The 13,841-nt window shown below is 37.9% G+C and overlaps 1 protein-coding gene across 2 annotated transcripts in view; it reads right to left on the bottom strand.

Moving 5' to 3' along the window:
- Nucleotides 1-10,077: 10,077 nt before the first annotated feature.
- STAM2 (signal transducing adaptor molecule 2) overlaps nt 10,078-13,841 on the bottom strand; it is a 54,366-nt gene continuing 50,602 nt past the window's right edge. For both annotated transcript variants that reach the window (XM_080798890.1, XM_080798891.1), the window contains exon 14: nt 10,078-12,862. In XM_080798890.1, the coding sequence (XP_080655016.1) occupies nt 12,631-12,862 (232 nt within the window). In that variant the 3' untranslated portion in view covers nt 10,078-12,630. The remainder of the gene's footprint in view (nt 12,863-13,841) is intronic.

Genomic DNA, 13,841 nt, shown 5'->3' with positions numbered 1-13,841 from the left:
GAAATACTACATCAAAAACTAATGATGTATGGTGATTAATGTAACACAATAAAAATAAATAAATACATAAATAAATAACTTGTAAACAAAGGGGCACCTGGCTGGCACCAGCCAGTGGAGCATGAAGTACTTGATCTTGGGATCCTGAGTTCAAGCCCCACATTGGATACAGTGATTACTTTAAAAAAAAAAAAAATCTTAAAAAAAAAGAACTTGTGAACAAAATATAAAAATAACTCAAAACTCAGCAGCAAGAAAACAAACAACCCAGTTAAAAATTGAGAAAATGTTTGAACAGATACCTTACCAAAAAAGATATATAGAGAGCAAATAAACATGTGAAAAGATGCTCAGCATCATTTATCATCAAGGGAACACAAATAAAACAATATGATACTGTTACACTCCTATCCAAATGGCAAAAGTTTTTCTTTTAAGCTGACAATACCAGTTGTTAGTATTAGAAGCAACAGGAATTCATATTCATTAGTGATGGGAATGCTAAACGGTACAGCCACTTTGGAAGACAGCTGATCGGTTTCTTCTTTTTTTTTTTTTAATAAAGAGGACCAGAATTTTGAAATTTTATTTATTATTATTATTTTTTTAAGATTTTATTTATTTGATAGAGATCACAAGTAGGCAGAGAGAGAGGTGGAAGCAGGCTCCCCACCGAGCAGAGAGCCCAATGCGGGGCTCGATCCCAGAATCCTGGCATCATGACCCGAGCCGAAGGCAGAGGCTTTAACCCACTGAGCCACCCAGGCGCCCCTGGTCAGTTTCTTAATAAACAACATAGTCTTTCCATACAAGCCAGTAATCACTGTCCTAGGTATTTACACGATGGATGTGAAAACTTACACCACCCAAAAACCAGCTCACAAAATGTGTATACATTTATATTTTTATATAATTTTATGCATTATATAAATGTATATATTTATACATTTATATTAGTTTTATTCATAATTGCCCAAAACTGTAAGCAACCAAGATGTCCTTCAATAGGTGAATGGATACAGTGTGGTATAATCATACAATGGAATGCTACTCAGTGACAAAAAGAATGAGCTAACAAGCCATGAAAAGATATGGATACACCTTAAATGCATATTGCTAAGTGAAGGAAGCCAGTCAGTCTGAAGCTATACTTTAAGATTACATTTTTGTGAGATTCTAGAAGAGTCAAAGCTGTAAAAACAGTAAAAGGTCAGAGGTTCGGGAGGGGGAGCGTTGAGTATGTGAAGCATAGCAGGGTTTTTTTTAGGGTGGTGAAATTATTCTGCGTGATACTCTAACAGTGGATATATGACACTACGCATCTGCTAAAACCTGTAGAACTTTCCAGCACAAACTTAAGCCTTAATGTGTGCAAATCTTTAAAAAGTCATTTGGGAAGGTGGGAGGTTCCAGGATGGAATGCAGAATGTAACAAAAGCATATAACTCTATTACAAATATAGGAAACAATCTCCCTGAAGCAGTTTGGAGGGGGTAAAGGGTGGTGGCTTAAGTATTTTTATTTTTTTTTAATTTTTAAAAAATCATTCTTTTTTTTTTGGAAGATTTATATTTATTTATTTGACAGAGAGAGCAAGATCACAAGTAGGCAGAGACACAGACAGAGAGAGAGAGAGAAGCAGGCTCCCCACCAAGCGGAGAGCCCAATGTGAGGCTCGATCCCAGAAGACTGAGATCATGACCAGTACCATAGGCAGAGGCTTAACCCACTGAGCCACCCAGGTGCCCCCTAAGTATCTTTAGAAATGAGTGGGGTCTGTGACTAAAGACAAAAGGAACTGCACATAAGCACTCCATGGCCTCTGATAAAGTTGCTACCTGAGGTATGGATTAACAATTCTGAAGTCAAGATACATATATCCTGGAATTGAACAATTAAGTAAATCAATGACAGATGGTGGGAGCCAGGTTTTCTACTGTTGGAGAGGACAGTTACACGTAAGTAAGGCTAGAAGGCTAGGATGATCCATGTGGTAATGGATTCGAGTTAGAAACAGCATGTGAGGGTTGCTGGAGGGGAGTGGATAGCTGGGTGCTGGATATTAAGGAGGGCATGTGACATAATGAGCACTGGGTGCTATAAAAGACAGATGAATTACTGACCTTTACCTCTGAAACCAGTAATACATTCTATGCTAATTAATTGAATTTAAATTTAAAATTAATTAATTAAAAAAGAAACATCAGCATAAATTCAGGTGTAGCTTAATATAGATATAGATAGCTATACAGAGAAATATTTATAAATTTGTGTGCCCATGTGCAGGTTGGTCTACAGACATATTTTCTAGCTCTCAGCCAGGACCTAGAAATTACAACATGTCAGTAACAACAAACACATCTAATACTCAGGTCTTGGTCTCTAATACCATCCTCTAATAAAAGCAACCAGGGCACCTTGAAGAAGTGGCTGATTCTAAGTCTGGACAGGAAATACACAAGATGAGCCCAGAGTATCTTACACTGCCAGAACGTAAAGAATGTTTCAAAACAAAACAAAACAAAACAAAACAAAAAGCACAATGACTGGGGGATGTCAAGGGGACACAGAACAAACTGAAAAGAGCTCCCCAGGCCCAAAGTTGGAACAATTCGAGCAATAGAATGAGGTAGTATTGGAATACATCCCAATGTAAAATAAGTTTCCATGAGCTCTTAGTGACAAAGGTAAATGACTGAATAAATAAATAAATGAAAGAGAAGATACAAGGTTCTCATGTGGATGAATTCTAAATAATTTATGTGGATATTCCACACTTAAGGAAGGAAAGCATCACTCCCCCTTCTTAAGCGTAGGCTGCGCATTAGTGACTTCTTCCAAAGAGTACAGCATGGAATGGAGGAATTGGAGAAACTTAACAAACACTACCTTAGTCACGTGATTAAGATGAACATCAACAGTGATGTCAGGTTGATAATACATATCCTTGATACCACGTGAGAAGGGTAGTTTACCTGTGTGACCTTCCTCCCCCAAACCTCTAACTAATCATGAGAGGACACCATACAAATCCTAATAGAGGGACAATCTATAAAATATATGACTGGTACTCCTCAAAACTGTCAAAGTCATCAAAAACAAGGAAAGTCTAGAAGCTGGCAGAGCCAAAAGAACTCTAAATCAAAGACCAAAGGTGCCCGGGTGTCTCAGTCAGTTAAGCGTCTGCCTTCAGCTCAGGTCCTGATCCCAGGATCCTGGGATTGAGCCCCACATCGGGCTCCCTGCTCAGTGGGGAGTCTGCTTCTTCCTCTCCCTCTGCCTGCTGTTCCCCCTGCTTGTGCTCTTTCTCTGTCAAATAAATAAATAAAATCTTTAAAAAATAAAAAAATCAATTAATCATTCAATCTAAGACCAAATCAATATAAAAATCACCAAGTGGGGACATAACACTCTAAGAGTCAAGGGCATGGACAGATAGATATGTACAATTCTCTTATGGGAAAGGAGGGGAAGAAAAACCCAACAAACAGGAGTGCCTGGGTGGCTCAGTTGGTGACGCGTCTGACTCTTGATTTCGGCTAAACTTATGATCTCAGGGTCCTGAGATGGAGCCCCGCCTCAGGCTCTGCCCTGGACATGGAGCCTGCTTGAGATTCTCTCTCTCCCTCTGCCCTTCGCCCCCAAACCAAAAAACAAATTTAAAAAAAAATGACAACAATATAGCCCATTGCGTGAAGGATACTTTACTTAACTAGACAGTTACAAAATCTGATCCCTGTCCTTCATTTTCATTCTGACAGTTTTGATGGCTTGTAAATTAGGCTAATTCTTTCTATAATGTTTAAAGGAAGAATTCTTTTTAAAGTTCACAGAAAGGGATTGAACGATGTAAATCAGATTCCAAATAATATTCACATTCTGTCCCCAGTGAGGAACATAGGCTTACAGACACTTAAAGGTGGAAGAGACCTTGAATAAACCTACAGCGGCGGCTCACAACCGGTATAAATATGAAGTGTGGGGCATGGAGATTGAGATATCCTGTACTGTTGGGACCCCACATAGAATTTGATTTTTCCTTCATCTCCATATTGTCTTGCAGTGTCTCTTGCTGATGTCACCTTTCTTTGCCCTTTCTAGGTGACTCCCTTATTGAATACTTTTCACAACCATTTGGTCTTCCTCCAGACCATTGCAAGGGTCTGTGATGTACACTTTCCTGCCACAAGTCAGAAGGAAATGTTCACTGTGCTTCTGCCTCTGCTGCAACCCCTGGGCTAAGACTGGAGAAACGAGCTTGCTGTTCTGGAAAGCATCTTGTTTACTGACTTCCATGAAGAGGATTATATGGCTTCCATATAGAGGAAGGTGGTTGGGAATGCATGTTGAATGAGCCAAATGACAGCATCTGACAGAGACAGATCAACACACACAGGGACAGATCATCCCGTGCAAGGTGGCAACCACTATGACATAGTTACAAGAGGCTACTGTAGGGCAGCGTGGTCTGGGGGCTAGAATCAGTGCAATGTGCAAAGGGTGACACTTGAAAAGACAATTTATCCAATGGACAAAAGAATTTCAGGCAGAGAAACAGAGCAAGCACAGGTCTGAAAAAGCCAAATTGGCACCCAAATAATTTAGGGTTTGGGGGTTGGAATCCAGTGTGTATATAAGAAAGTGGAAGAGGTTAGAAGGGCTGACAAGGGTGAGACCGTGAAGACTCTACTTAGTGATGTGATTCTGAAGAGTTTGGCCCTGGGGCGCCTGGGCATCTCTGTCAGTTAAGTGTCTGGCTCTTGGTTTTGGCTCAAGTCATGACCTCATGGGTCCTGGAATTGAGCCCTGCGTCAGGCTCCCTGCTCAGTGCGGAGGCTACTTGTCCCTCTTCCTCAGACCCTCCCTGGTTTGTGCTCTCTCTCTCTCTCAAATAAATCAATAAAATCTTTAAAAAAGCGGGGGGGGCGCCTGGGTGGTTCAGTGGGTTAAAGCCTCTGCTTTTGACTCAGGTCATGATACCAGAGTCCTGGGATAGAGCCCTGCATCGGGCTCTCTGCTCCGCAGGGAGCCTGCTTCCTCCTCTCTTTCTGCCTGCCCCTCTACCTACTTGTGATCTCTGTCTGTCAAATAAATAAATATAATCTTAAAAAAATAATAATAATAAAATAAAATCTTTATATTATTAAAAAAAAAAAAAGGGTTTGGCGCCTATACAGAATGTAACTGAAACCCAAGCTCAGGCTGAAGATTTCTCTCAGTAACTTTGGTTCTTGGAGAAATTAGTCTGTGTTTTTAGGGTTCTGACAGTTTGATGGCTTTAGGCTTCCCGGGTTTTTAGGCTTCAACTCAGAACCAATCTCGTTCAAATCAGCCTCAACTAGTTGTCACCTGTTGTTTTCCTTAGACATCCCTTGAATTTTGCTCTTTTCTGGTCAGAAAACACAGAACTCAGGACGCCTGGGTGGCTCAGTCGTTAATTACCTGCCTTTGGCTCAGATCATGATCCCAAGGTCCTGGGATCAAGCCCCACATCGGGCTCCCTGCTCAGCGGGAAGCCTGCTTCTCCCTCTCCCACTCCCCCTGCTTGTGTTCCCTCTCTCGCTGTCTCTCTGTCAAATAAATAAAGTCTTGAAAAAGAAAACACAGAACTCTGTGCACTTCCTTACGCTCCCGTTTTCCCTCACGTTTGACCCCTCCTCCACGCAGAGTCTCATAAAGAGCCAGTCCGTTTACATCAGGCTCTGGTCTCATCAGCCACACCCCCTCCCCTTACGACAGAACTAATTGTACTACAGTGCACACATTAAACAAATCCAGCCACTATTATGCTCTTTCTCACATGAGCATTCTCACATCTGAAGGCATTTTGTAACCATGTGAGCCCTTGGGACCCATCTATCTCAGTAATGTGTGGGAAAGGAAGTTGTTACAGACATAACACACAAATTATTTCTAGGTGTGAGTCACACCCGTCTAGTGGAGAAAAGCACACATTTGAGCATCAGATACAACCTGGTTTATAATCCCAGCTTGGCCACTACTAGTTGTGTGACCTTACCCTCTTCGCTCACCGTTCTACCTAACGAGTGTTAGAATTCAGTGACCATGTACATGAAAATGGTTTTCAATCAAGTCAAAGTGCAATGTCTGACATACAATTATCTCACGGCAAAGCCACAAATACAATTCAGGCTTGGAAATTCAAGTTTTAGCATCCCCACCATATAATAATTACGTTATTGAATGCTAATACATCTTTAATTTTTTCATGTTTCTAAACAGAAGAGACAGGAGCAGCTGGAGCTTTTATCCCCATCCCCATTTCCAGGTTTGTTTTTTTTTTTTTAAATCTCTCATGAGGTTAGAAAAAAAGTCCTAGTTTTAACCATTAGGACAGATGTAAATATATTAAATCTAGCCTTTATTGACTGAAACTATGGTATGCTCATATTAGAGAATCTTTATTTTGTTTATTAGAGAGAGTTTAAGTGTGGGGGGGAGCAGCAGATGGAGAGAGGGAAGCAAACTCTCTGCTGGGGGGGTGCTCAATCCCAGGACCCCAAGATCATGACCAGAGCCGAAGGCAGATGCTCAACCAACTAAGTCACGAAGGCACCCCTTGTATTAAGAATCTTTTTTTTTTTTCTTTAAAGGAGATTCTTTATCTTTAAGATTTTTATTTATTTATTTATTTGACAGACAGAGATCACAAGTAGGCAGAGAGGCAGGCAGAGAGAGTGGAGGAAGCAGGCCCCCTGCTATGCAGAGTCAGATGTGGGGCTCAATCCCAGGACCCTGGGATCATGACCTGAGCAGAAGGCAGAGGCTTTAACCCACTGAGCCACCCAGGTGCCCCTTGTATTAGAGAATCTTAACAAGAGCTTATTTGACCATGGAATAACAGATGAACTTAACTTTGAATTTATTTACTGGGCACACAAATAGTAACAACAGCAGGTTGTAAACACACTTGGACATGTCTGTCCCTGCGGCAGATTATAGTAGAGCCCACTCTACACTCATTCCCAATCATCTATTCCCCTACCTTCTCTAGAGGCTAGAAAGCAAAATACTCACTTTCCAGACTCACTTGCTGCTAATGGTAGCTTTTGGGGACATTTCTGACCAATAACATATGGGTGAAAATCGTGAGGGGAGAGTTTCCCAGAAAAGAAATATAATAGAGATTATTTTGGGCTGGGGTTCTAAGTCTCATTTTGCTATCTGGACAATGCATTTTTCACATACTTGTCTGAAGTTACTTGGAGGGACAAGAGTCTCTGACAGCTAGAAACCATCACTACTCTCTCTCTGTCAAATAAATAGATAAAATCTTAAAAAAAAAAAAAAAACCATCACTACATTGACACCTATCCTATCTGTTCACCTTGGGGAGCTCTATCCTAACTAGATGGCACGGAATCCTCTTTAGGTATATGACAAAAGAGATGAGAACAAGGCTGTTACCTTTTAGAACTGCAAACTCTCTAGCTATGGAGCGAGTGCATTGCAACTGTGGCTACTGACTACCATAGGGTAGGGTGTAGTGGTGTCCAAAATCAGCTGGTGAAAGCAGTCTCTCCAACAAATGGTGTTGGGACAACTGGATATTCATATGCAAAAAAAATGAAGCTAGATTCCTACCTCATACCATGTACAAAAATGAACTAAAAAAATCAATCAACAACTAATTGTTAAGAGCTAAAACCTTAGAATTCTTAGAACAGGAGAAAATCTTCATGTCTTGGATTTGCAACAGACTCTTAGATATGGTACCAAAAGCAGGAGCACCAAAGGAAAAAATAGGTAAACTGGATATCATCAAAATTAAAAACTTTTGTTAATCAAAGAATATCATCAAGAAAGTGAAATGACAACCTACAGAATGGGAGAATATATTTGAAGTCATGCATCTATTGAAGGTCTAGTATCCAGAACATAAAGAATTCTTACAGTGCAACAAAAGACAACCCAGTTAAAAAATGAGCAAAGGATTTACACAGATATTTCTCCAAAGAGATATACAGTGGCCAAAACGCACATGAACAACACTCAACATTATTTATCATTAGGGAAATGGAAATAAAAATCACGAGGTACTACTTCATATATACAAAGATGGCTAGAATTTCTTAAAATTAGAAATAAGTGCTGGTGAGGACATAAATTGGTATCTTTCTGCATTGTTGGCAGGAATATAAAAATGGCTCAGCTACGGGATTTGGTAATTCCTCAAGAAATTAAACATAGAATTGTCATTTGACCCACTAATTCCACCCTTATATATAGCCAAAGGAACTGAAAACTAGTACTCAAATACATATACACACCTTCCTAGCAGTACTATTCACATAACGAAAAGATGATAACAACCCAAGTATCCAACATATGAATGGATAAACTGTGGTAATATGAAATACACACACGTGCAAACGCATACAAACACACACTGTGGTATATGTGGATTTAAAGCTCAAAAAATACATGGTAAGAGCAGACACAAAAGGTCAATTTTGGAACTAGAGGTAGTGGTTGTACAACATTGTAAATGTAATAAATGCTACTGAGTTGTTCACTTTAAAACAGCTAGTTTTATGTGAGTTCACTTCAGTATTTAAAAAAAGGTAGCCAGCTCCCTAGACCAACAGGTAATCGGTAGAGGTCACAGACCTGCTGAATAGGTATTGGAAAGCCTTTATTTTCCTCATTAGGACAGCAAATGGTGTAAAATAAGAAAAGCAAACTCCATTCTTCAGTAGCCTTTGTGGCAAATACCCATCCACCAGTTTTGTTTCTTCTGTTCCTCTGCTTGCCTTTAAACATTTCTCCAGTCAATACCCACTACAGAAGAGTGGGTAGACAGAAGATAGAAGACTGGATAGAAAAGGCATAAACTGTAATCCTGTTAACATATCTGGCATAGGAAATTATTGAGATGTGATGTTAAAAAAAAAAAGTAAAAATGGGATAATGGAATCAACAGGGATCTTACTTTCATTAATCCATGCAATTTCATTAGAATTTAGAAAAGATAAGACTGCTACTTCTGGGACTACAGACATTTGTCTCCAAATTCTCCTAACAAATTTAACGAATTTTATAAAAGTTTGAAATGGGTGGTACTCAGAAGTTTGCTGTATACTTTTATCCAATTTTATTCATTTCCTAGGGTTGAAACAACATCAGTGTCTTCTCTCTCAGGTTTAGAGGCCAGAAATCTGAAATCAAGGTATTAGCTGGGCTGTGATCTCTCTGATGGCTCTGGAAGAGAATCCTTCCATGATTTTTCCAGCTTCTGGTGGCCCCCGGCCATCTCTGATTTGTGGCACCTTCACTCCAGGCTCTGTCTCTATCTTTACAGGCCCTGCTCGCCATGTATCTCTGTGTTTTCTCCTTTAAAAGGACACCTTAAATCTAGGATGATCTCACCTCAAGATCCTTAATTACATCTGCAAAGTCTTTTTCCAAATAAGGTCACATCCTGACAATCTAGGCAAACATGAATTTTTTTGGGGTGGGGGGACACACGATTCCTCCCACACTTTGTAAGAAGCAACATAATTTCTCTTTTTGACACAGTAAGGTTTTTAGAAAACTCTAACTCAAATTTAGCTTGGTAAAATTAGAATAATTCTTCTGGGAAAAAACTTTAAAAAAAATCTAAATCTTTAATCTCCAAAAGAAACTAAATTGTACTAACAACAAAAAAAATTAAATCTCTAGAATTGAGTCCTCCCTTTATTTATTGACTAAGACTGATATAAGTAAATAAGAAATATGTCTTCTCACAGAAACAAAGCATGATAGATTGGTGCTGTATTATTTATAATTTATTACTTACAAAAATAACTTGAGCTTTCTCATCGTAACAATTCAGTAAATCCTCCCCAGAAGCCAAAAGACTAGACACTTATGATTTCTACTAAGAGAAATTTTAAAAATACCTAAGCCATAATATTTTTAACGTTCAAAATAAATGTTTAAAAAATCTGGAAGGTAAAACTTTATAAATCCTCTGTAAAACATACAGTGAAATTTGTTATGTGGTCAAGTATCAACTTCTTGAAATAACATCAGAGGACAATGTATTTGCAAATAATTTCAAATTCTACTTGATAAGTAGTATAATTATTTAATGTTCAGGTAATTTTGTAGATTACCAAATTATAAGACAATGTTGGCAGACTGTACATTTTCCAAACTACAAGAACATAATCCACTTCCTGTATTTTAACACCCAAGGGAAATTTTTTCTACATTGATGAAAAGTAATTTTATTATAAATTTTCAGAAAATTTTTCTAATTTATCGAGATTTCATATGAAATAGAAGTTATTTTTATTTATAAAACAGCAAGTATGAACCCAGTGTAGAAATCTGATATTAGACAATTCCTTTGGCAGAAAACATTTAATTATAAAGAGGTCTTAAAATAAATACAACCCATAAGATCATGGAAAAGAAAGAAAAATAACAACCCTGTTATTTCCTATTAACACGAAAAATACCATCTTAGTACACAGATTTAATAACATTTTATACTATTGACAACCTGCAACACAAAATTCATTACAGTGTGGCCAAAATAAAATTGTTTTTAATTTAAGAGGGAGAAGAAACTTCTGGATGTATAAAATTTCACAGATAAGTGCCAATATACATAATTTATATACATGTCGCATGTTATATTATTCCAAAACTACATTTGGTGAACTTAATTGGCTGATTCCAATTTAGCGGGTGTGCAGTATTTATACTAGTTCAAAGACTTATGCAAATTAAGCGTTTACAATTCCAATCACAATTATACATGAAATATTTACACAAACATTAAAATAACCTTATTAAATACTGTTTGGGAGGAAAAGATGTAAGATTTTCAATATATATATGCCAACATTATCAAGAGCAGCTTTATAAATGCTTTTTATGTTTTTTCTTTAAAGAACAGAAGATTCATTTCCAAAAAATAAGGTACCCTTTTAGCATTTTTTGTAAATATATAACTGAATTCACACGGAAGGAAAATACTGGGTGAAAAAAAGAATATGAGACATTCAAGGTTAAAACCTTTTCAGTTACTTATATCTGAAATAAGACAATGACAGAAACTGGGCTTTTAAATACTGTTGTTTTTTCCTTTAAATGTAGACCAAGTAGTATATAGACTATTTTATTCTAGGACACAGTTTCTTTGGAAAAAGAACATACTTGTAATTAAATTTCTGTAAATAGATAAATGACAAAAATTTTCAGAGCACTGTCTTCAAATGGATTCTTAGCAGAAAGATTAAGGGTTCTCTTTAAAAAACAATTTAGAAATCTTGCTCCCAGGCAAGTAACTTCACTTATGTCCTTTTTTTCTCCCAGTCTAAGTACCGTGTATCTGTAAGCATATATATTCGCCATCTTCTATTTTGCATTATCTAAAAAGTTGGTAGATGATGCAGTAGTGTATGTATTTTTAGAAGAAAACAATCCCTACTGGTTTACTACGTAATTCCTATAGTATGTGGAATCTATTAGCACTGCAAATTTATAAAATGCAGACTTCAGAAAAACTGTCCTGATAGCTTCCCTATCAATCTATTACCTGCTATTATCCCACAGGCTTAGAATTATCTCTGAAAGGAATGGCCGAATTTCTCAATAGCCTGGCATAGCAATGGTACTTAAACAACACATCTATAAAAACACACTTATTATTCATGCTTGGGATATATCACATCAAATTACTAGGAATGTCTCATGGGTCAAATTGACAAGTAATCCGTAAAAAGAAAATGCAGCATCTCTGCACACCACACTTCAGGAAGGAAAACAAGGGGACCTTATTATCTTCATTAGAGAATGGCCAAAGTCACTTTAGAAGGTCATTAGTGGCAATACTAAATACAAGGGACCCTTTAAGAGAAACATTTGTCTTCAGGGAATGGAAATGTTTTGTGGGGCATTCCTTAGCCCATAGCCGCCATGACAGACAGGGGAGTAGCTAAATGCTTTATCGCACACATCTGCATTTCTACAGTCTTCACGTTAATAACAGAAAACATTTCTGTTCCTTCCAAATTGCTCTTGCTTCTATAGACAATTATATGCTAATTATTACTCAACAGAACAGAGAACAAAACTGACAGTACTGCAAACACAACTGCAATTTAAGGAGCCAAAGGGAAATACACTGGCAAGCTAAATGCTCACCCAAAAAGAAGTTTGCCTTTTTTAAAAATAATGGTTTGTGGCGGACACTGAAAAAAATAAGCAGACAAAAAAAAAATACTCAAAGGTTTTGGTGCTCTCCCAGTTACCATGATGTTTTAGGGATAAACAGTGGTGTCTTTAAAGCAAAAACTTCATACTCCTAGCTCATGCTGTTTAGTGTCATAAGGCTACTTATTGGGTGTCCAGATTTGCGTAGAGAGATTTGAAAGTAAGACAAAATTAACTGGAAGCTACCTGAAGCTGCCTCTGATCAGAAGTTGCACTTCAAACAAATTGGACTGAAAAAATCCTTTCATGGCCTAGCACAGTAAGATAAGTTTTTGTGCTTTATTTATTCATGGTTCTTTTGAGTTGAGAAAAATTTTTTTCTTTTAATATTTTTAGATTAGAACCACAAGGGTCAAGTAATACACATATGAAGGCTTTCAAGAAAATGCTTGGTTTGTTCTAAAGAAGAGGCTGCTGATGGTAATTTGTTTGCTGCTGTGAGACTGCATGAGCTGGAACTGCCACTGGAAAGCCGGCCAGTTGTGGCAAGCTGGAAGAAGTAGCGTTCTGGTAAGATGACATATCCACAGACATCCCCATCTGCTGTGTGTAAGCAGCAGTACCAGCAGCTGACTGAAGGTTAGAGTTCTGGTTCATGTAAGCAGGGTTGGAAACAGTGTCTTGTCCAGTGCTACAAACAAAATATTTAAAAGAAAACCATATTTACTTTGCACTATCTAGGTCATGGTCAATCATCATGAGACAATAAAAATGCCTTTCTATCTTTTTAAGTTTATATAACTGCTGTTCTGATTATAATTTAATTACTCCAACTGTCCAACACTGTTAATATAATCTTTATATTTGCTAAGAAGAAAGTACTCAAAAAAAAATTATAAGATTCTAAGGCCTATTTAATTTTGTTTTCTCCAAAACCTCTTACTGCAAATATTTAAAAATCTTTTGAGGAGATGCAGACTGTGTTTCTTACAGGGGTATCCTTGGCCAGCTACAATGAGCACAGAACCCTCCAAAGTACACCTGTGGACCGTATTCTCCCTTCTCCTAGCTCTCAATCCAGCACAGAGGAGACCGCCTCTTTCCCTCACATGCTCTACACTTTCCTTCGATAGTGGCACTTTCAAAGTCCCTGGTAACTGAACCTGAATCTCTACATAAAAATAATAAAGGCAGGGAGAACAGTGTAATCCACACAGGACCCTGAATTTACCCTCAAGATAGTCTTGACCTATATAGCTTACTTACTAACACTAGATCAAAACAAAAAAACAAGGCGAAAAACCACACCAAATTGCAGAACTCCTGCTTATTCCTATAATTACTATAACATACTTTAAAAAAAAAAGATTTTATTTATTTATTTGACAGAGATCACAAGTAGGCAGAGAGGCAGGCAAAGAAAGAGGAGGAAATAGGCTCCCCGCTGAGCAGAGAGCCCGATGTAGGGCTCGATCCCAGGGCCCTGAGACCATGACCTGAGCTGAAGGCAGAGACCCAACCCACTGAGCCACCCAGGCACCCCTAAACATACATTTTTTTTTAAAAAAAGACATTAATTTCAAATTATACCAAATACACTGTTTATTATGAGAATTAATGTCTATACTCCTCCAATTTTTTTCTGCATAACTTCTAGTGTCAAACAGAGT

Source organism: Martes martes (assembly GCF_963455335.1).
Source record: "Martes martes genome assembly, chromosome: 3".
Taxonomy (NCBI): Eukaryota; Metazoa; Chordata; class Mammalia; order Carnivora; family Mustelidae; genus Martes; species Martes martes.
Note: the sequence above shows the minus strand (reverse complement) of the source record. Positions and strands in the feature narration are given on the sequence as shown.